Below are 22,556 nucleotides of genomic sequence, written 5' to 3' on the forward strand. Positions count from 1 at the left end.
GTTGGTCTTGCTTCTGTAAAAACGAAAAAAAAAAATGAACTGGGGACCTATGGTTGAGTTGACACGGAATGACCCAACTTTAAATTTTAAAACAAAACAAGACTATACGATTGTTTTCGCTTCTCAAGTAAATGTATCTCGATTTAAGAATTTTTAGATATTTGTACTGGAAAACAAATACTAAGAAATTCCTTTTTTTCAGTGAACGTCATACATTTTTTAAGCATTTTAAATCTCATAAATGTTTTTCTTACTGTAGCTTTAAGGCTTAAATATGTAAATAATCTCTGTTATTACTGATTAAGTTTTTACATATGAAATAAACAACAATACTACATCTGCCTGAATTATAAGTCAAACAGGAAGTAGAAACCCTGAGTCTCACCTTGAGCGTGAGGGAGCTGATGGACAGTTCGATGGTTTGAGGTTGGGTAGGTGATTGGTTGCTCTGGAAGAACACCTGACAGGGCTGAAGCACCGTCGTCACGTTGTTCTCTCGCTTCTCCCTCAGGAACGGACACGCCACCACCTTTAGATCCGATATGGCCGCCGTCATGGACTGTCCGCTGGGCTCGTTCTTCATGGCCAGCTCGCACTGCGTCGTGACGACGAGAGCCGGGGCTTCGGCGCGTGTGAGGTCGGCCACGAAAATTATTTCAGGATTCTTCACCACAAGGTTCATCTCAGTCTTGGCCACCACTGGCTGAGCAGGAACTGCTAACAGAGCGACAGAAATCAATAAAACAGCAGATGAATTGTTTGTTGCAAAATGTGAGTAAATGTCTAACCTGTGTCTTTAGAGGAACTGGCTGACTGTTTGTTGCTCTTCGGAGGACCAGAGAAGCCGTCTGCCATAGCTTTAAGAAAGATATCAGCTACCGTGAGCAGAAACTCCATGCTGGCGCACAGGTAGAAGTCCTGAATCACTGTGTCCAGAATGGTGCTGTCCCGGCCTTGCCTGTACTTTACATCCACCATAACGTTATCTTCCCTGCCCGGATGCATGGCCATCATCCTAAAGCAGCATTAGATGTGAGACGAGAGAAAACTCTTATTATCTGAATGATAATGTGATATCGTAATAGAATAAATGAATAATAATAATAGACCTGGATGTGATAATTTTCACTCTCTGTCTCTTATCGTCCAGCAGGCAGTTTGTGAGTTTGAGAGAAGCTTTCATTGAGCTGTCAGAATACATGTGCACTGCGGTGGAGATGGTGCCCAGCGTGAACTCTGCCAACCTCAAGCTCTCGTCACGCGAGTCTGGCACGCAGATCTACACAAGTACACAAAAAAGATCATAAATGCCTTATTAAAAGCATGTTTTTATTATACTTTATGATTTTGGTACCTCATTGATATTTGGGCTGTAGAGGACCAAGGTCATGGAATCAAACTTGAAATCCACTTTCAGAGTGTTCTTCAGTTTGCCTGTTTTCTGACCCTCCACCACTGCCGCTATCACAACCGTGTTCCCTACAACAACATAAAGCATTAAAAATTGTCAAAACCTCGAAAAACATGTCCGTGCTGACCTGGAATACACCTGTAAATTAACAGATGCACGGGTTTATTTTAAAACAATGAAACAGTAGCAGCATCTTATTCATAGAAACATAAAATGTGAAACTCTTACATACATTTTAGATATCTTTTAATCTCTAATGAAATAATTGAACACATCACAAGTTTGGACAATTATATAAACATGTTTTTATTATTACATTTTTTATGAATTGGTGAAATATAATTTGAAAGACTTATGACCCATGTGTGTGTATGTGTTTTACCTCCAGAGCTCTGAGAATCTTTGGTAGAGACAGTGTCTGCTTTCTCAGAGCTTGATGGAACTTGAGGAACATCTGAAGTCTCAGACAGATTCTCACTCAGCGTTTTCAATACTATAGTCAGATCCTCCTGACTCAGGATCAGCTACAATAAACAAATACACAGCAATATAAACCACATATTAAACTCTAACACAAATAAAAAACATTCTCTGTCTTAAATGAACACAAAAACACTCACACTCATTGGTTTAAGATGTGCATTGATCTGTATGTCAGGGATGCTATGATACCAGGAGGCGGACAGATTGCGTTTGATTGACAGGTCCATATTAACTGGTTTGAGCAGTTGAATCTCACCCTTAAATTTTCCATCAGTGAATGTGGTCCTGAGAAAAAATGCAATACACAATAAAATGAGCAAAACAAGGTACATATTAAAAAAAGCTCTACAATGTGTTTCAAAAAGACAAAAGGCATGACAAATGGTCTTCTAACCTGTACATTTTAAGATCACTCAGCCCCACAGCCATGATATCCACCACAGGTGGGATCTTATTGTGTGTCGGAGAGGAGACGATCTCAAAGTGGTTCTTAACAGTCACTAAACCCAGATCTGCCACAATGACATTGTGTGAAACAGAGGATTGTGGGAGAAAGACAACCGGAGCTTTGATGTCCACATCCAGAGAAATCCGTGTGCTTCTCTCTGCCAGCTCCAGCACCCCTGTAGCTGCCTTCTCTGCTGCCTGAGCTGTCACTTCTGCCAAAGCATTTTTGGCCTCCTGAAAATTATTAACGAATGCCTGAATGTGAAGGAGAGGAGAAGAGAGAGAGACAGAGCACGACCATGAAAAAAATAAAAATGGATGTAAACATAGGTGTATTTTGATTTGATTTAATGCAGGCTATGTTGTGGCAAAGGTCAAAAATACAACAAATATTTACTGAAATTTAAGGCGGAATTTCTTTAAATTAATGAGGTATTAATATCACGTGTGTCCCCCAAGGTTTAGTCTGAGGCCCACTGCAGTTTCTAATTTAAACCTTAAAGGTATCATAGATACATTGTTATTATTTAACTAATCTTTATCTGATAGAAATAGGTGATACAAGTGTGTTCCCTAGAAACCGAACACACGATATTTCTCTGTTAACATAATGCTCTAGCAACGCAATACAGGAACATTAGTGGTATAGTGGTACATTAAAGTAGAAACACTCACCAGTATAGAAGACAAAAACTTGTTGAGGAAAATGACTTGTATGCAGCCCACAGTTAGTGATACACTAGTGTCCACAATGTGCATGTCCGTGTACGCATCTCCCTCTGTTGCGTCCACATGGTTCACCATGCGAAAATCAAACACCTCTTTGTCTGCAATGGACACGGCCTGCACAGTATCATGATTACTTCAACAAACCTTTCTCAAAATGACAGAACATTATTTTCAGTGATCGAAGTTTTGTTTTAAACTATAAAGTGTGATAAGTACTAGTGGCCATTGTGCACTACCTTTTTGTACAGAGCCTCTTTGTCACAATCCAGAATTACAATGTTCTTCAGGTTAGCCAGAATCTCCACCGACTTCTTCATCATCTGAACTTCAGAAACCAGTCCTGGTGTAGGAGACAGAACACATCATTTAACATACAACACATACATTAACAAACTGTCTGTCTCTAAATCTAAGATTTTCGGCAGAAGTATGTATTACCCTCAATGCAGATCTCAGAGATTCTGGCTTTCTCTCCTCTTATGAAGACCTTCAAACAGTTTAGATCTGCTCGGATGTGCAAATTCACCACGTCCTCATACTTTGACTTCTTATTGGCTAAATGAAATAATGACATTATTACAAAATGAAAGAAAATCAAATGCACATGAGCATGATCAAACAATAAAAATGAGATTACCAGATTTTTTCGTGACAGCAGACTCTTCTATTTTAGCCTCCTCTTCTTCCTCCTCATCTTCCTCCTTTGGCAGGACAGGCTGCTCCTCTTGTGCCTCTTTCTTGAGAGGTGGCAGGAGGTTATTTAGGAAGTTAATTGAATTGAGAAGCGCCTCGGTGTGCAGGTGTATATCCAGCGAGGAGAAATTCACCTGATACACATCATTTAACGCATTAAGGCTCAATGAATTCAACTGAAAATTTTCAGTTGGGATCAAATTATCATCAACCTGAACGTGATATGATGGCTGTTGAAAGGCTTTAAAGGAGTTTACCTTGATTAGTTGCTCTGTGTTACCATAGGCAGTTTTGAAATCGGGGGCGTTTTTGTCTGCCTTAAAGAAAACAGAAGATCAGTGTGACATTGCATATCATGCATTCCTGAACCCAAGAGAACGTGTCACTTAAATGTAGCAATGTAAATTTACCTTGATGTATTCCAGCGTGAGCAGATCATCTTCAGTGTTGTCCAACGTTGTGATGAGGTGAACCTTCTTATCCTCAGAATCTTCATACAGTTAAAGTAAAAAAAATTGGCTGTGGTCTTATTTGGCATCTTTGCATGTATCATTTGCAACTTAAGGGTCCAGTGTGTCATTTTTTGGAGGATCGATTGACAGAAATGCAATATAATATACATGACTATGTCTTCAGAGGTGTATAAAGACCTTACATAGTGAAGTGTTGTGTTTTTATTATCTTAGAATGTGCTATTTCTATCTACAGTACATATACCCCTTACATGGAATTCGCCATGTTGTTTCTACAGTAGCCCTTAAGGGACAAACTGCTCTACAGAGTGCATTTCGTAAATATATTATCTTCTTCGACAAAGAAAAAAAAACATGACGACATCTTAGTCCTCGGTCAGCCACCGTAGTGCTTCAAAAGGGACGGGGGGGCACGGAGTGAGCTGGAGTGATTCGCAACCTCACCGTTAGATGCCGCTAAAATTCATACACTGATCCTTTAAGACAATCCCAGAATGCATTGCAACAAGTGCACAGCAAACTTACCCATGTACTCTGAACACTCGAGACAGATCTCGCGTAGGAAAGTGTTTGATGCCATATCAAAGGTGCGGAGTTTCAGTTCCGTCCCTAAACCGTCAATGAACAGATGGAGAACGCTCACTTCCTGTGCCTTGGACAAGCGACACAACTGAACAGAAAGCTAGAGGTGATAACACAGAGAACAACTGTCACTTGAGTGAAATGAAAGATTTGATGTGACCCCTAAACTTTGTGCTGTGGCGGACCTTATTGATCTCAAATAACAAGAGGAACTCGGTCATATTCTTCATGGGATCCTTCAGCACCATAGAGTGTCTCTTTCCAGAGGCCGACCCCTGCAGGGAGTCAGATGAAGCCTCAAAAAACGGCAAATCTTCTACTGGTGAACTGGGGGCGTCGAAGAACAATTCCTCATCTGACAGAAACAAAAAAATATTGGATTTACAATACACAAACACAATTTTCTGTTTATTCCTCGTGTGGTCTGTTGAACAGGTCTAACTTTAGTATCTTTAGAACACATTTAACCCAATCAGGGTGTTTTTATGAATGCTATATGTATTGTGTGTGTGTCTGACCAGAGCCATATATGATGGATGCACGAAGGTCATCTACCGCTGGTCTTCTGGGGGTGAGCTGAGGCGTGTTCCCTCGCTTGGACACCTAAAGAAAGCAAAAATATCATTGTCACACACAGATAAGTGACCCCTTTAAACAGCCACAAATCATTCTGGTGGAGGCCAAATGTTTTCTAGAATGATGAATGCACTAAAAAAACTATGTGTCCTGTTTATTAACATTGAAAAAACACAAAGCACATGTATTTCAAATATGAAACTTTAGCTCAACATAATATTAAAGGGACAGTTCACCCAAAAATTACAATTCTGCCATTGTTTATTCACCCTCGACTGTTCCAAATCTGTATAAATGTCTTTGTTCTGAAGAACACAGAGAAAGATATTTAGAAGAATGCTTGTAACCAAACAGTTCTGGGACACCATTGACTACCATAGTAGGAAAAATGACATCGGTAGTCAGAAGTGCCCCAGAACTGTTCGCTGTCCTACATTCTTCAAAATATTTTCTTTTGTGTTCAACAGAACAAAGAAGTTTACAGAGATTTTTTTTCCTACTATGGGAGTCAATGGTGGCCAAGAACAGTTTGGTTACAAGCATTCTTCCAAATATCTTTCTCTGTGTTCATCAAAACAAAGAAATCAAATCAGGAACAAATCGAGGATGAGTAAATGATGACAGAATTTAGATTTTTGATGAACTGTACCTTTAAGTTTTATGTAAACTAAGTAGAATTTCAACAATATCATTTAATTTCATGAATCCCTGCACATCTCACGCTTTTATTAAACGACATCACTGACATTTAAGCAGAACTAAGTTTGTTGGGCTTCCTTCACAGCCATCTACCCATAAGAAAGAAAAAACACAGATACGAGCTCTTAAATACATCAGCTCTTTCATTTTATAAACGAGTAAAATCTTTTCACACATTTCAAAGAGCAAACGAAACTTTCGCTCAAGTCTCTTGCGTCTTTCTCTTAAATAAAAGACCCAGAAATCTCACAAATTTCTGAGTAAATAAATGTTTCTCCGGGTAGAAACACACACCTAAACACGCACGCATTGTTTGATAAACTGTACCTTGGGTGTAACCTGTGGTGCTTTCGTCGGAGGGGCGGGGCGGCTCTCTGGAAGAGGAATGCTGCTGAGCAATGCCAGGACGCCACGCACTTTATCATCCGAGATACGCAGAGACAGCAGAGGGAGCTCACCGAAAATCTTAAACCTAAACACACACACATACATACAAAAACATTCATCTTAACGGATCAGATGAAACTAACACCAAAAGTGAGATTTTTACATACTTGGGCATTCTAGAGTCTGTCACCACCATAGCTCGACTGAAGACCACCTTCAGGTCAACAGGCTCCAGGATGTGAAAGGACGACTGCCTCAGTGGACGAGCTCTCTTCCAGTCACCACCTGCATTTGCATTCATGTATTTGACATATGCTGTTATCCAAAGCGACTAAACTCACAGCTTACATAAAGATGTACAGGTGTATGAATATAAAGGTACATCTGCAGGTTCTGTGCGTCTCTACGCACCTGCTTTGGTGTAGAGGAACTGTAAGCTGCTCAGCTGGATATCAAAGCTGTCATACGCTCTGGACATGATGTCCTCTAATGTGCTGCTGTTCGCAGACAACTGAGGCAATCCAGCTTTGCTCTGACTCGACATCTACACGCAATACAAACACACATCATGTTTTTATTAACACCTTACAAATGCTCTCCCGTCTTCATCATTGCTGCCTTAAAGGTCCAGTGTGTCATTTTTTGGAGGATAAATGGACAGAAATGCAATATAATAAACATAACTATGTCTTCAAAGGTGTATAAAGACCTTACATAGTGAAGCGTTATGTTTTTATTACCTTAGCATGAGCTATTTCTATCAACATACGCGCCATGGATGTCATTTCTACAGTAGCCCTAAACGGACAAACTGCTCAACAAGCGAAAACGTGAAGACATTTTAGTTCTGTGTCAGCCACCGTAGTGCTTCGAAAGGGAGGGGTGGAGTGAGCCGTTGGTTGCAACCTCAACACTACAGCTGTATCTGAATTCGCCCCCTATCTCCTATATAGTTCACTATATCGGGTGTCCGCCATTTTGTAGTGTTGTCCAAATTCTAAGTAAACAACTCATTCCCTACATTTGTTCACTACTTTTTACACACAATGCATTCTGATTTTGCATGTACATCACTCATATTTCCCATGATACAACGCGAATCAACCGTCTTAGAATCAGCTGGAGGAGAGTGACTGTTTATGCCACGAATGTACATTTATAAAGTTGTGTTTGTTCTTGTTGACAGTTATTTTCTACTTTATGAGAATAAGCAGATTAAATGAATGTTATATATAGCAGTGTTTTATTTTAAATATATTAAGTAATTTTATTAAAAGTAATAAATGTAATAGTAAATAAAAGTGGCAAACATTTGTTTTGTTCGCTTTATTAAAAACTTATAGCCTACAATAAACGTGACAAATAATGTAAAAATGAACTTTACCATTTTACAAAACAATCCATAAAGCCACACAGGTGTAATACAAGCGTTATGACGAATGTCCGCGAGAGTACTGTCAGACGCAGGATATATTACGTCAGTGTCCGAAATTGTTCACTCATTTTCATTCACTTCTTCCCCATATAGTGGACTATTTAGCATTGGCTATATAGGGAATAGTGCATGAGTGAACAAGTGAGCGAATTCAGACGCAGCTCATATGTCACAAAATTTCATACACTTTAACATACGCAGAACTAAAGCAGTGAGATGGTTTTTTTTACCTGAAAATGACCTAAGTCCAGAATAGCAAGGTTGTGTTTGGGGTCATAAAAGCCGTTCTCTGGTACAATGACATATGAAGCCATGAGGTCGATGTTCAGATCGAGAACCTTCTGAGTTTCTATGATGTACATAAGTCCTGCAAACGGTAAACAGCACGGTTTCTGTGAGAACTTCCAGGAAAGACAGTTTTACAATCTGCATAAAGTCTTTTATATAGTTTATTGTGAATAACAAAACTGTGTTAAGAGAATCTGGTAGTGTTTTAGACCTGGTGGTTTCCGCCCATTCAAAAGTAACTAATTTATAACTTATACAGACAAACTCTGCAAACGAAACCGATAAGACAGCTGTGTGAAAAGGTATCTAAAAAGATATTAAATTTGTTCAATCACAAGTTCTTCCTCAGATGTGCTCAACCTGGTTTTAATACATCTTGACATTCAACATGAAAAACATAAAGCCAGACAGTCAAACTCAACTCCTGAATTGACTTTTTTATTAGGGCTGTCAAACGATTTATCGCGATTAATCGCATCCTGAATAAAGGTCTGTGTTTGCATAATATGTGTCTCTGTACTGTGCATATTAATTTGGCATTTAAAAACACAAAAAAACATACACATACATGTATATATATTTAGGTAATTTTTAGAAGCATTTATTTATATTGACCAATAATTTAAATTATATATAAACGTTTATACATTTTTTATTTGAACATTTTCTTAAAAAATATGTTTCATATTTTTTCTATATGCATGTATGTGTATGTGTTTATAAATACAAAATTAACATGCATAGACCACAGACATATAATATTACATATTATGTAAACACAAACTTTTATTTTGGATGCGATTAATCGTTTGACAGCCCTATCATTTATACTACTGTACATATCAGTCAATAGATGTGTTTGGTTAGGTTGAGACAACTTTAACCTCAATCCCTACAGTAACAACGTCACAATGTACAAACACACACCTGTGGAGGTCCTGTCTCTGAACTGCTCGAGCTTCATGAGCGTGGCATTGGTCAGTTCATCCAGCTGCAGGTCTTTTGGAGGCATGAAAAAAGCTGACATACTGTTCACTGTCATCTGCAAAGAGAACACACAGCCAACACACACTTTACTTTCCATTCATGAGTTGATGTGGGAACGCTCAGTCCTGCTTGCGAAGATCTACCTTCCTGCAGTATATCTCCATTACGACACAAAGATATAGTTTATAAAATAAACTTACAGCGTCGTAGATTATCTCAAGTGGCTGAGACTCTATGCGTAGTTTCTGGTCTGCAAGTCCGTCTAGCGGGTTGGTCTCAAACATGAGATTCAGAAGAGCCTTATTATTCTCCCCGACCCCACAGCGCGGTGACAATAGAATGGGGGGCTTCTGGCCTCGAGGAAGACCGGACACTTCAAACGATGACAGCTGTGCAGAGATCCTGACATGCATAATTTCATACAGTAGAATGAACATTTATTCAGCTGATTTGTAAAGGAAAGTATGTCCACGCCGTTCTTTTACATACAATGAAAACCTACAATACAGTTGTTCATCAAGATGTTCAGTATTGTGTCCCGAGAACTTCTTTTATGGTGTCATTTTTTGGTGTAAGTTTATGGGTTTTTAAAGTCAAATCAAACCAAAAACAATTAGATCCTCCTAAGTATAACACACAGCACCTTTAAAGGGGTCATATGACACGGCTAAAATGAATATTATCGTTTGTTTTAGATGTAATGTAGATGTTAAAAATGCTGTATTTTCCACATACCGTGCATGTTTGTATCTCCTCTTTGCCCCGCCTCTCTGAAACGCGCAGATTTTTTGCAAAGCTCATCGCTCTGAAAAGTGAGGTGTGCTATGATTGGCCAGTTAACCAGTGCATAGTGATTGGTCAAATACTGCAAGCGTGTGACGGAAATGTAACGCCTCTTACCATATTTGGAACATCAGGTTCCCAAGCAATTGTACTGACAGGTACGCCCACCTTACTTGCGTATACATTTGTTAGTCAAATCATACCACGAGCTGACGTAGATTTGTGTGGGTGTGGTTACACGATGTGTTTCAGGCAGGTCTGGGTGAGCATTTGCTTTTAGATATAATGCCTCTTTTGTTCCGACACTTTAATTTTTGCAATTTTACGTGTCTTAATACATGCACGGGCAACTTATAACACACCAAAGACACAGAAAAACACGTGTTCGTGCCATATGACCACTTTAAAGCCTGTCGACCAGGCTTTCAATGTATGAAAAAAAGAGAGCCAATTTCTTCTTAAATCATACAGAGTTGGAATAAAATAAGGATGAGAATACTGATGACTAACATTTCTGGGTAAACTATACACCGTGGCAGCATTTACAGACATTTAACAGTTTATAATGGCAATAACCCAGAAGTACAGATGAATGTTACACCTTAATAGATGGTTAACAAAGAGAGGGTTGGTAGAGAAGAGAACATGTTACTTTATTGCTTGAGCGGCAGGTCTCTGCGTCAACATGGCTATAAGATCAATGACGGAGAGTTTGATCATCTCCGGCTTCTCACGGCTCTCTTTGATAGACAGCGACAGGTTGAGCAGCTGAAAATGCATCTTCATGTTCTCAAACTGCAAACACATAACAGTCAACTTGAGTTAAAACCGGAAGAGAGAGATAATACATTTATGGACTGCACAACCCAGTTTGTCTACTTTTAGATTTACATAAATCTATAAGAGCTATTGACTGCTGCCAGATGTATTTGTATGCGTTATGATTGACAGTCACTAACATTTTTTGGCAGGTTGGGATTGACGGCTGTCTCGCTGTATCCTATGGCAGCGTATAGTTTGGCTTTTTCTGCTGGCGTCATCAGCTCATCAAAACCTGAAAAATAATAAAGTTGAGGGAGGGTTCCTATTACAAATATCTTTATGCTGTACATAGGTCTCTTTCTCTTTCACTGTTCCAATGCTCAGTTTTAATGCAAAATGAATCGCCGGCCAATTAAAGGGATACTTCACCCAAAAATGAAAATTCTGTCATCGTTTTACTCGCCTTCGAGTTGTTCCAAATATGTATACATTTCTTGTTCTGATGAACACAGAGAAAGCTATTTGGAAGAATGCTTATAACCAGACAGATTTTGACTACCATAGTAGGAAAAAATACAATGGTAGTCAAAAGTGCCCCAGAACTGTTTGCTGTCCTACATTCTTCAAAATATCTTATTTGGTGTTCAACAGAACAAAAAAAAAAAGATTAAGAAAATGTTCCTACTATAGTAGTCAATGGGGGGTAAAATCTATCCGGTTACAAGCATTCTTCCAAATATCTTTCTCTGTGTTCATCAGAACAAAGAAATTGATACAGATTTGGAACAACATGAAGATGAGTAATGACAGAATTTTCATTTTAGGGTGAAGTATCCCTTTAAACAATCGATTTTGTGATATACTGTAACTTGCGATTTACACCCCTGCTTATTAATACCTGCTTATTAATACCAGAAAACATCACAGAACTAAACAGCTCAAATATTCAATAAACAAAAACGAAGGGCAAGAGGGCACAAAAACTTTCACAGAAATCTCTTGAGAGACTAGTTGTGACTGAGCTGAAAGGGAACCGAGTTCAGACAAACCTCCTGTTTTGATGTCTTTGCTTGGTGCACCGCCGTCTCCAGACCAGTTCCACATCCAGCCAAACCAGCCCTCTGACTGCTCTTCTTCCACCTTCACTCCAGGACGATATATTCGCAGTCCTGCCTTTGAAGCCTACAGCACCAAATACACAACAGACATCAACAGATGGTTTTAACCCGACAAATATAAAACAAACACACAAAACTAAAGCCTTTGGGATTGTATATATTGATGCTTTGTTTACATTCATACATATTTCCAGTGATGTAAACTATGGGCCAAACCGCATTAAGGAAAAGAGACAATAAATCAAACTGATCTACATTGAAAAATATAGTACAGAGTAGATGTGTGACGTCACTTCACCTCCATCTCAGCCTGCTGTCTTGCCATTGTGATGTTGAATATATCCAGAGTTCTTTCAGTTTCCTGATAGATCAAATAGAAAGCAGTGGCAGTAGTGCCAGGTTAAGTTTAAAACATGGCTTTCTCAAGCAATTTATAAGTAATAAGCAGTGTTGGGCAGTAACGTGTTACTGTAGTTTGATTACTTTTTTGGTAACGGAGTAATTTAATGCGTTATAATTCCTAAAATAGTAATTAGATTATAGTTCCAAGCCCAGTTAACTATACGTTACAGCTGTGTTTCATCATTGCCGTTGTATCGTTTTATCATTTAAATTGTAAAAAGCGAAATAGCTTTTTCAAAGTCTGGATCCCTGCCTGTCGCACCCGTGACGTCATCAAACTGAAACACGCCTGCGCGGAAAGTACTACTCCATGGAAAGCCTGCCACCTTAAGCTAAAAAACTCGTAACGGCCAATGCTATCGCCCCACGGAACGCAGGCAAGGACACTAGACACCGGATATGATTGGCTGAGGTGCCTCTCGTGATCGATGTTAGCCAGTATTACAGACCCATACATCTCCCTATCACAAGACAATCTTTGGTACTAGCAGCGAAACCAAACTCAGCATGGAGAGAGAAACGTATGCGTTCTGTAGCTGGAAATACAATCATTATTTTGAGTTTATTTCTGTCAAAGGCAAGAACATTGTTGTGCGTTGTCGGTCATGTGGCGGTAAGCAAAACCCTCTCTCCTGCGAAAAACAATCTGAAAGGGCAGTACAGCACGGTTAAACTTCTGGAGAAAGTAACGTCACCGGGCACGGAGAGCAATGAATCAACTTCTACTGTCGAGTGCCAGGCTGCTATTAGCAACATGTTATGTTTTGTCAGACTAGTTTTTGCTGCTCTAACGCTGTTATATTTGTTAAATGACGAAGAAATCATCATAGAAATATGCAGAAGCACTAGTTAAGATATACAAGTTATAAGAAACTAAGGAGAGACTTTTTACATTATGGAGTATGCAGTTTAGAAATACTAGTTAACGTATGAAAAAAAAATTAAGTTAAAATGTCACAGAGTTTAATTATTATTATTATTTATGACAGGCTTTAGAATGGAATAAGCAGAAAGAATGTATTAAATAATTAAAGACGAGATAGAGTATGCACTTCCCAATAAAGTTTAGTCTTGAGAAGGCTAAAGAGGTTATTTTGTGTTTTTGAGGGGTGGGGGGTAGTAATGTAACGAGTAATGTAACTAATTACTTTATCAGACCAGTAACTTGATTACTTTTAAAAGGAGTAATCAGTAATTTAATTACATTTCCAAAGTAACTTGCCCAACACTGGTAATAAGGTCAGTGAAATATGCAGAACAAAGCAATTGATAAATATTTGGAAAAACTTGAGGGTGAGTAAATGATGACAGAATTTTCATTTTTGGGTGAAGTGTCCCCTGAATAACTAAGTCAATGCAGCAAGTTCAAAAACAGGATGGGTCTGATTCATGAATGAACTATTCAGATCAGTCTTGTGAACTGGATCAACTGGTTCACTGAAAAGTTCAGACATAAGTTTAAGTTGTTACTTCATATGAGAACTAATTAAGGTTTTATAGTTTATGGTGGTGTAACGCAGTTCAATAGAAGGGAAGGAAGGAGGTGGGAACCGGCGAACATTTAATAAACTTTAATCAAAATAACCAAACAATAACACGGAAGTAAAAGGCATGCGGGACTGGTGCGCATACAGCTGATACTCATTATCACTCACGCCACCGGCCCCGGCTTCCTGCCCCACGGCTCTCGTCCCGCCTTCCTCGCTACATACCCCCATCGCCCCTCACAGGCCGGGGGGTACCACCGCACCTGTGCTTACTCCCCCCTGGGGGGCCCCCCTTGAGAGCCCCAGCGCCTGGGGGTATGCACCGACGAGACGAGAGAACGGAGCCGGGAGCACCCCGAGCGACAGGGCCGAGAGAGGGGAGAGAGGAAAAAACCGTGTCTGGTTCCCTGACACGCTATCGTTTGGTCCTCAGCCAGCCGAGAGGCTCTTCCTCATGGTGCCATGCGGTGGTACTGGATGCTCGGTGGACGGCTCGCGCCTCCTCCGCCCCCTGGCAGCCAGCGAGGCCCTAGTGTCCTGGCGGTGGCTCCTCCAACTGCGGGCAGACGGTAGCAGGTCCCCCGCTTCCTGCTCCTCCCCTTTCTGGCAGACGGCAGCAGGCTCCGGCCCACGGCAAGCGGGGATAACCTCTCCGCTCCCTTTCAGATGGCAGCCACCCCACCTCGACCCAGGCACACGGCAGCGAGCTCTTCGTCCCATCCGGGCACACGCTCCAGCACCACCGCCTCGGGCAGCCGTTGGCGGACATCCCTCGTCCGCGCTGCCCGACTCCGTAACACCGCGAGACCCCTCAGGGCGAGGGCTCTTCGACAGCATGTCCCTCCTTCCTCCCGGGTTTCGGCACCAATGTAACGCAGTTCAATAGAAGGGAAGGAAGGAGGCGGGAACCGGTGAACATTTAATAAACTTTAATCAAAATAACCAAACAATAACACGGAAGTAAAAGGCCGGCAGCCCCTCACGGACGACTGCCGGCCACACAAACATAAACACAAAACTTAACATTTCCGGGCCCGGTCCTCTCTCGTCGGCAGTCCCGTCGCTCATCCACTTATGCTCCCTAGCTCCCCCATGAGGCATGCGGGACCGGTGCGCGTACAGCTGATACTCATTATCACTCACGCCACCGGCCCCGCCTTCCTGCCCCACGGCTCTCGTCCCGCCTTCCTCGCTACAGGTGGGTTTTACCATTTTAAAGCGACAACAAGCAACTTTTTGACCTTAAAATAATGTCTCTAAAATTATTTTAGTGGTAGGTCAACTTTTAACTGGACGAATTTTACTGCCGTTGCTAGCTGAGCAGCCTGAAATTGGCTGAAATTGCACTTGTAACTTTAGTGTTAGGGCAGGTACAAGCCCCGCCTATCCCCTGCTTTACGGCATACGTCACGTTTTACTCGTAGCCTGGGAGAAGTTAGCCAACAGCAGAGCTAACAGTAAGATGAAACGAACCAAAACATCACCATGGCAGAGCCAGCCAAAAAAACAAAGAGGGTTTTGTCGGAGGAAGCAAAGAAAAAAAGCGAGAGAGTGATCGGACACGAGGCCGGTCACGAATCAATATCGGACAGGCTTACACTTGGTGGCGCAAGCAGCAAGAGGCAACGGGTTGCAAAACGGATGCAAACCTAGGGTTCCGCTCCTGGATTTGTATGTGTTATTTGTACATTTTTTGTTACTGTCCTGTACTTTTGAACGTATTTGTTATTAGTCTGTGTCATTGGCGCAACACCGGTTCGCACTTTATAAGCGTAAGGTAGCTGAGAGATAATATATGGTTGCCGGTGTCGATCGCTAGCATGTTTTCGTGTCTCGTCATGAATGTGTGTAACGTTAGTGCTTGTAAATAAAGACTAAACAACCACACTAAACGTGTTGTGGTAAAAAGTAGCAGATTATTTTGTTCAGACCAGTAAACCACGTGAATGTTGAACAGTTCAGTCGTTGATTAGGCTAATGTTGTCGTTATGTATATGTACATTATATGCGCTGTTTTCATACCGAGTTGACTGTAGTTACTACATATATTACACAAAACACAATGCCTGGTCGCGATTGTGTTTAGTGACTTCCGATATAATAACAAAAGAAAAGTACTATAGGTTTCAAAACACATTCAAGTCCATGCGTTGTGTTTCGGGTAAATACAAATGTTCCATGTAGCTAGCACGCTCAGTGCTAACTTCTAACAATCAGCTGCTACCCCCGAGTCTACTTTGAGGTTATAGTATAGCCCTGTAGTACAGCCCATAATGTTGGAACCCATGTGGTACGCAATGAAGATGAAACGCTGATTTCAAAAACAGTAGTTACATATACAGTTTATGAATAACATAATATAACATTTTTTTGGCCAAAGTTACCAGAATAAGTTGGTAACCTTGCTTCGAACACGTAGGGTTGACTACTTACGATACATAAATCTTTGTACTGATATACGAAGAACATATGGTAACACGGACTACTTTACCTGATCGGTGGACATAGTTTGAACGACGTATCTGGGTCCGTCGGCTTAGTAAACAAACTAACGTGTATTGAGCTGCCAGCGGGAAATCTTTGCGACAGTTTTTACGACACTGCATACAGACAATTCCGCTTATCAACCACGTCGAGCAACAGTGAGCAAAAGTTGCTTGTTGCCGCTTTAAAGTCCCACTTTTAATTTACTTTCATTACATTAAAAACTGTCCATGGATAAAAGATGGAGTCTTTACGAGTAAACAGTGACGGAATTTTCATTGTCGAATGATTTATACCAAAAACATCTCACTGAGCATGCTTAGTGCAAACCGACCTCCAGCTTTTTCAGAAGAGCATCTGCAGGTTTCTTGCTGGTAATCTTGTTCTTATAGAGGTCTCTGTACTTCTTCACGAGTTGCCGATGGCTACGGATGTGTTGCCATGACCACATGTGAAGGCTGGGCTTGATGTTCACCTCCAAAACCCCTGTGATCACATAACGCCACCTATGATAAGCACAAAAACAAAAAAGAAATACAGCAATTCATGAATAAATAACTATACAGCGGTGTTTCTCAATTGGGGGCGGGGGGGGTCCTCTAGGGGGGTTTCCACAAACTTTGAAAGGGGCCTCAAAATAAGACGAAAAAAGCTTAAGACAAAAAAATAAGCTTCAAATTCAAACTAATCAAGTGTGTGGTTATTTTTATGAGGATATCCATCTTTGTAGTTACGCTCTAGAATACTTTATTTTATGAGTAGAAATTGTGAGTGAGGGGTGTTCAAATATTGTTGTGGACAATGGGGGGCCTTGAAGTGAAAAAGGATCCACTGTTATAAAGGAAATGAACCGAAACCACAAACTACAAATGTTCTTACCATTGATAAGCATTAGTGTGAACAGGCACATTTGGCCGATATTTCCTGTATGGAAGGTTCCGGGTCATCATATCCACCGAACCCAATAGCTCCAGAATGCTGACATACTAGAAATACAGAACAGTTTAGATTCAATCTAGTTTCGATTTATCACATAGTTGACTCAATCCATTCGATATTGTAATAAAATGGTCTTTTCATTGAAATATCGATAATATAGCAAAATAATGCTACCGAGCCTTTATTCAGGAACTAAATCAGTGACATTTTTATATCTATTGTCTTTTTGCTAATCACACCTGCGGCCGGCTGAGCTCAACTGCCACCTCCGGCAGGTTGACCACTAGATCCACTTTCGGTGAGGAGAAATCCACATCCGAGCGAGGATTCATCCGTAGCTTGGCATGTGCAGATATTGGACGAAAGACTAACGAAGTGAAATGAAAACAAGTGTGGTTTGTATTTAACAGACACTCTTAAAAAACATACTGAGTTTGTAAACGAAAGAGCCACTCACTGAAATGATAATCCTGAGGGATGGTGTTCTTGACGGCAACGCTGTGCTTTAGTCGTCGCTATGAAAGACAAACAATCGGACCATGAAAACAGACAATATTCTTTTCTGTCACTGAAGGTTTGAGGATTTCATGACTTAAAGACTCACCAGAGCTTCATCAGGATTGTGGTTGGAATAGAGCTCTGAATTCACGTTCCAATAAGCAAACAGATTGTCCAAGCGCACGAGCTGAATGAAGGAACACCAATGTCAGTACACGGCATTACCGTGACGCACAGTGGATGCTGAAATAAAAACCTTAAGTTCTTACCTTAAAAAACAGCTTGGCTTTCTCATCCAGCAGACAGGGGTTCCAATTCTGATCAGCTGTCTGAAGATATAAAACACATGCTTGGTTATAAAACTTTTGGCATGTACAAAGCACTACAGATAAAAACATGCATTAACTGTCACAGTGTCACATCAGGATGAATCACAAAAACAGATTTATGTCCAGGATGGGTTGCCCCAGAATGAAAAATGCATTTATTTGCACCAAAGTTCAATTCAAATTTATACAGAGCTTTTTTACAATGTTGCTGAAATAAAGAAAAAACAAAACAACAAAATATATCTACATCTATCTATCTATATACTGTATATACAATATGTGGAGCAATGGCACAGAGGTTTTTTTAATCAACAGACAATGAGGATGTTACTGCGGGTAAAACAAGACTATAAAGTTGCAAAAGCGAAAGTGAAACTATCCTCATGCTCAGCTGGCAAACAATAACTGCAAGTAATTAAATATTTTGTCTCCTAAAATGCACTCTAAAGTGTCATGGCTCTGCTTCATTTAGTCATGTTTTTCTTGGTCCTGTAGCAGAGTCATGACAAAGCTTTTGGTTATGTGTGGAGAGAAACATATTATTGTCCTTTTGACAATAATATACGTTCTCCCCAGTGTCTCGTCATTGGCCCCGCTCCTCTCGTTTCCTTGTGATCTTTCCCTGAGTGTTTGATTAACCACACCTGCCCCATGTCATTATCCCTCATTTATGTTCCCCTATAAATACCCTCTTGTTTCTTTGTCTTGTGTTCGTGGATTACGTTGTGTATACGTTATGTACGGTTTATGTGCCTTGTACCTTGTCCAGTGTTCCTGTTCCCAGCCTTGCCCTTGTTCCGTGAGTCTTGTGTTCTACCCTGTTGTGTTTTGATTTAAGACGTTTGGTCGTGTCCTTTAGTTTAGTTTTGCTATTCTTGTTTTTGTTTTGCCCCCACGTGGGAAGTCTTTTGTTTTATATATTTCTGAGTTCCGTTTTCCCCATTGAGAGTGTTTTGTTTCTGTTAATAAATAAAGTCTTGTTTTTGTTAACCCCTTCACTCCTGCCTGCATTTGGGTTCTCTCCTGCCACACACCCCTGACAGAATCCACGAACCACAACTGAACCCAGTAGGCAGCAATGGACGTCACAGCTCCCAGGTGGTCATGCACCTCCAACCCGGTGTGGTGGGAGTCAATAGCCTCCCAGTCGCACGCTGGAGGTGGCCCCTTCCCGGCTCAGCGCCATCGTCCACTGCGGGACTACGCTCGGGAGGTCGAGGCCAGGAGGGCCTCCGTCCCCGAGGTGCTGGTTTGTGCCTATCTGGTGGCCGGGATGGACAACCCTCTACCTTTTTCGGAGCGGGAGGAGTTTGTTTATCAGCCGTTTCCCCAGTTGGTGGAGCGGCTGCAGCTTCGAGAGGAGCTGGTCCAAGGCTCCTCTCCCAGCTGCCGTCAGGACTCCTCTCATTCCGGTCTGTTGTCTATCCCGGAGGACTATGTTGTGGGCACCCTCACCTTGGGGAACGCCCCACCGCTCTCCTCCTCCCCTGCAGCCTCACCACCCGTCAGCCATGGGGGCAAGCGGGGGAGACGAGAGTCCTGGGGGTCCACCTCCGAAGAGTCCCAGCCGGAGCCAGCCGTACCCGTCACATCCTTTCTTCAGCCGACCACCAGGCGGGTGGCTCGGCTGAAGAAAAAGAGGCAGCGGCGGGCAGCGTAGGCCTCTCCTCAGCCGGTGCAGCCGGCGTCCCAGCCGGTGATCAAGCCGGCGTCCAGTCCGGTGCAGCCAGCGTCCAGTCCGGTGCAGCCGGCGATCAAGCCGGTGTCCAGTCCGGTGCAGCCGGCGTCCAGTCCGGTGCAGCCGGCGTCCAGTCCGGTGGTGCAGCCGGCGTCCAGTCCGGTGGTGCAGCCGGCGTCCAGTCCGGTGGTGCAGCCGGTGTCCAGTCCGGTGGTGCTGCCGGTGTCCAGTCCAGTGTCCAGTCCGGTGCAGCCGGCGTCCAGTCCAGTGCAGCCGGCGTCCAATCCTGTGTCCAGTCTTGTGTCCAGTCTTGTGTCCAGTCTTGTGTCCAGTCCTGTGTCCAGTCTTGTGTCCAGTCCTGTGTCCAGTCTTGTGTCCAGTCTTGTGTCCAGTCCTGTGTCCAGTCCTGTGTCCAGTCCGGTGCAGCCGGCGTCCAGTCTGGTGGTGCAGCCGGCTTCCAGTCCGGTGCAGCCGGCGTCCGGTCCGGTGTTCCAGCCGGCGTCCGGTCCGGTGATCCAGCCGGCGTCCGGTCCGGTGATCCAGCCGGCGTCCATCCCGGTGATCCAGCCGGCGTCCGGCCCGGTGATCCAGCCCGCGTCCGGCCCGGTGATCCAGCCCGCGTCCGGCCCGGTGACCCAGCCGGCGTCAAGCCATGTCCAGCCGGCCTTCCAGCCGGCGTCAAGCCCTGTCCAGCCGGCCTTCCAGCCGGCCTTCCAGCCCTGTCCAGCCGGCCTTCCAGCCGGCGTCAAGCCCTGTCCAGTCGGCCAATGGGAAACTGCCAGGGCCAAAGACTGTCCCCCCCAGGACTCCCCCTAAGTCCCCCAGGACTCCGCGCCCTCGAGCGCAGCCGGGGACTGGGACTTCTCCCCACCTCCCTTTTGGACTGCCCCCTATGGGCCCTTGTTTGGGCCCATAGGGACCTGGAGGTGCTCATTAAAGGGGGGGCTTCTGTCATGGCTCTGCTTCATTTAGTCATGTTTTTCTTGGTCCTGTAGCAGAGTCATGACAAAGCTTTTGGTTATGTGTGGAGAGAAACATATTATTGTCCTTTTGACAATAATATACGTTCTCTCCAGTGTCTCGTCATTGGCCCCGCTCCTCTCGTTTCCTTGTGATCTTTCCCTGAGTGTTTGATTAACCACACCTGCCCCATGTCGTTATCCCTCATTTGTGTTCCCCTATAAATACCCTCTTGTTTCTTTGTCTTGTGTTCGTGGATTACGTTGTGTATACGTTGTGTACGGTTTATGTGCCTTGTACCTTGTCCAGTGTTCCTGTTCCCAGCCTTGCCCTTGTTCCGTGAGTCTTGTGTTCTACCCTGTTGTGTTTTGATTTAAGACGTTTGGTCGTGTCCTTTAGTTTAGTTTTGCTATTCTTGTTTTTGTTTTGCCCCCACGTGGGAAGTCTTTTGTTTTATATATTTCTGAGTTCCGTTTTCCCCATTGAGGGTGTTTTGTTTCTGTTAATAAATAAAGTCTTGTTTTTGTTAACCCCTTCACTCCTGCCTGCATTTGGGTTCTCTCCTGCCACACACCCCTGACACTAAAGTATGCACAAACTGACAAAGCTATCAAAACAACCCTGCTGAAAAAAACTGTACAACCTTGCCCGAAACACAGTAGAAAATTTAATTGATTTAATGGTTAGCCCTATAATGGGAATTTCATTGGTTTTAATTGAAACTATAATGGTGTCTACTGGATGTAGGGCTGTGCCGATAAACGATATCATATCGAATCGCGATAGAATGTATTTAAAAAACGATGATAAGATATTGGCATTTTGACTCGATATGGATTAATCTTACAGTCTAACAGAACGCAGAAATAAACGCAACAACAGTCAGTCAGCGTGCAGCTTTTATCATACGCGTCAAAGTACAAAGTCCATTTCATACTGCACTTGGCAAAGAAAACTCAACATGAGGAGGAAAACATGACTGGAAGCGGAAACAAAGGTGAAACTAACCTCGAGTTCATCACGCGGTTTATCAAGTGTCTTATTTTTTTTTCGCAATCGCCGGTTAAACAAAACAAACTTGAGGCGCAATTGCAAGCGAGTTACTTCGAAACTCAAGCACAAACGTTTTTATATCCATCGTTAACATATCTGCTAACATGAGCTGGTGCTTATGAAACAAACCAGCTCTGCCCTGTACAGATTAGAGATGTAATGAAGTGAGTTTGTGTGCACATTAAAATATTGAACCTTGTAAGATGCTTGCATGATTAAAGAAATGTACTACAGTTTATGTGAGATGTCTTTAAGGTTCACTGAATACATTGAATGAATCCCACTTCTCGAGCAAGACATTATTGCAGCGTTATGTATGTGCGCAGGTGCTGAGCCACTAGCGTTCGAATGTACGCAGTAACGGAGCCCTTTCATTGGTTGAATGTACTGAATGAACACTCCCTTTACTTAACGAGTCAATTGAGTCAAAATGAGACTGAATGAACTGGTACATGTTGTTTATGGCCTAATATCCTCTGTATGTCAACAGTGCATTAATTGAATTGAATTTTAACTGGTTAAAGGTTAACTTTTATTAATAAACTGTATTTAAAATAGATTCTTGTAAATACAGTTTTTTAATTAAATATATATCGAAATAAATATCGTTATCGATCAATATAGAAAAAAACTATCGAGTTTACTTTTTTGCCATATCGCCCAGCCCTAACTGGATGTGATGGATTTTATTGGTGGGATGATAAAAAAAATACCCCAAATGGTCCTCAGCAAGTTGTATTTTCTTCTCTATTTTCTTTTTACATTTTTCATCAAAAAAAGTATTGCAATATATCGTAATATGTACTGTAGAGAAATATATCGCAATATATTGCATCCAGTGTTGGGTAAGTTACTCTCAAAAAGTAATTAATT

At 42.1% G+C, this 22,556-nt stretch overlaps 1 protein-coding gene across 4 annotated transcripts in view; it reads right to left on the reverse strand.

The window, feature by feature from the left end:
* The window catches only part of vps13a (vacuolar protein sorting 13 homolog A), a 57,137-nt gene that overhangs the window by 30,462 nt on the left and 4,119 nt on the right, over window positions 1–22,556 (reverse strand). For 2 of the 4 annotated variants that reach the window (XM_057357575.1, XM_057357574.1), the window contains exons 8-39: window positions 17,933–17,992; window positions 17,770–17,850; window positions 17,623–17,680; window positions 17,405–17,532; window positions 17,106–17,212; window positions 16,561–16,732; window positions 12,152–12,214; window positions 11,785–11,917; window positions 10,933–11,027; window positions 10,626–10,768; window positions 9,391–9,592; window positions 9,131–9,245; window positions 8,146–8,282; window positions 6,892–7,024; window positions 6,648–6,765; window positions 6,421–6,565; window positions 5,337–5,421; window positions 5,004–5,173; window positions 4,762–4,918; window positions 4,174–4,253; window positions 4,021–4,080; window positions 3,708–3,897; window positions 3,509–3,625; window positions 3,307–3,410; window positions 3,017–3,184; window positions 2,289–2,596; window positions 2,032–2,179; window positions 1,794–1,935; window positions 1,355–1,479; window positions 1,110–1,279; window positions 789–1,015; window positions 386–714 (exon numbers count right to left, since the gene is read on the reverse strand). In XM_057357575.1, the coding sequence (XP_057213558.1) occupies window positions 386–714; window positions 789–1,015; window positions 1,110–1,279; window positions 1,355–1,479; window positions 1,794–1,935; window positions 2,032–2,179; window positions 2,289–2,596; window positions 3,017–3,184; window positions 3,307–3,410; window positions 3,509–3,625; window positions 3,708–3,897; window positions 4,021–4,080; window positions 4,174–4,253; window positions 4,762–4,918; window positions 5,004–5,173; window positions 5,337–5,421; window positions 6,421–6,565; window positions 6,648–6,765; window positions 6,892–7,024; window positions 8,146–8,282; window positions 9,131–9,245; window positions 9,391–9,592; window positions 10,626–10,768; window positions 10,933–11,027; window positions 11,785–11,917; window positions 12,152–12,214; window positions 16,561–16,732; window positions 17,106–17,212; window positions 17,405–17,532; window positions 17,623–17,680; window positions 17,770–17,850; window positions 17,933–17,992 (4,470 nt within the window). Of the gene's footprint in view, window positions 1–385; window positions 718–788; window positions 1,016–1,109; window positions 1,280–1,354; window positions 1,480–1,793; window positions 1,936–2,031; window positions 2,180–2,288; window positions 2,597–3,016; window positions 3,185–3,306; window positions 3,411–3,508; window positions 3,626–3,707; window positions 3,898–4,020; window positions 4,081–4,173; window positions 4,254–4,761; window positions 4,919–5,003; window positions 5,174–5,336; window positions 5,422–6,420; window positions 6,566–6,647; window positions 6,766–6,891; window positions 7,025–8,145; window positions 8,283–9,130; window positions 9,246–9,390; window positions 9,593–10,625; window positions 10,769–10,932; window positions 11,028–11,784; window positions 11,918–12,151; window positions 12,215–16,560; window positions 16,733–17,105; window positions 17,213–17,404; window positions 17,533–17,622; window positions 17,681–17,769; window positions 17,851–17,932; window positions 17,993–22,556 lie in introns of all 4 variants that reach the window. The other 2 variants (XM_057357573.1, XM_057357572.1) reach the window with 1 other exon arrangement.

Source organism: Triplophysa rosa, linkage group LG17 (assembly GCF_024868665.1).
Source record: "Triplophysa rosa linkage group LG17, Trosa_1v2, whole genome shotgun sequence".
Taxonomy (NCBI): domain Eukaryota; kingdom Metazoa; phylum Chordata; class Actinopteri; order Cypriniformes; family Nemacheilidae; genus Triplophysa; species Triplophysa rosa.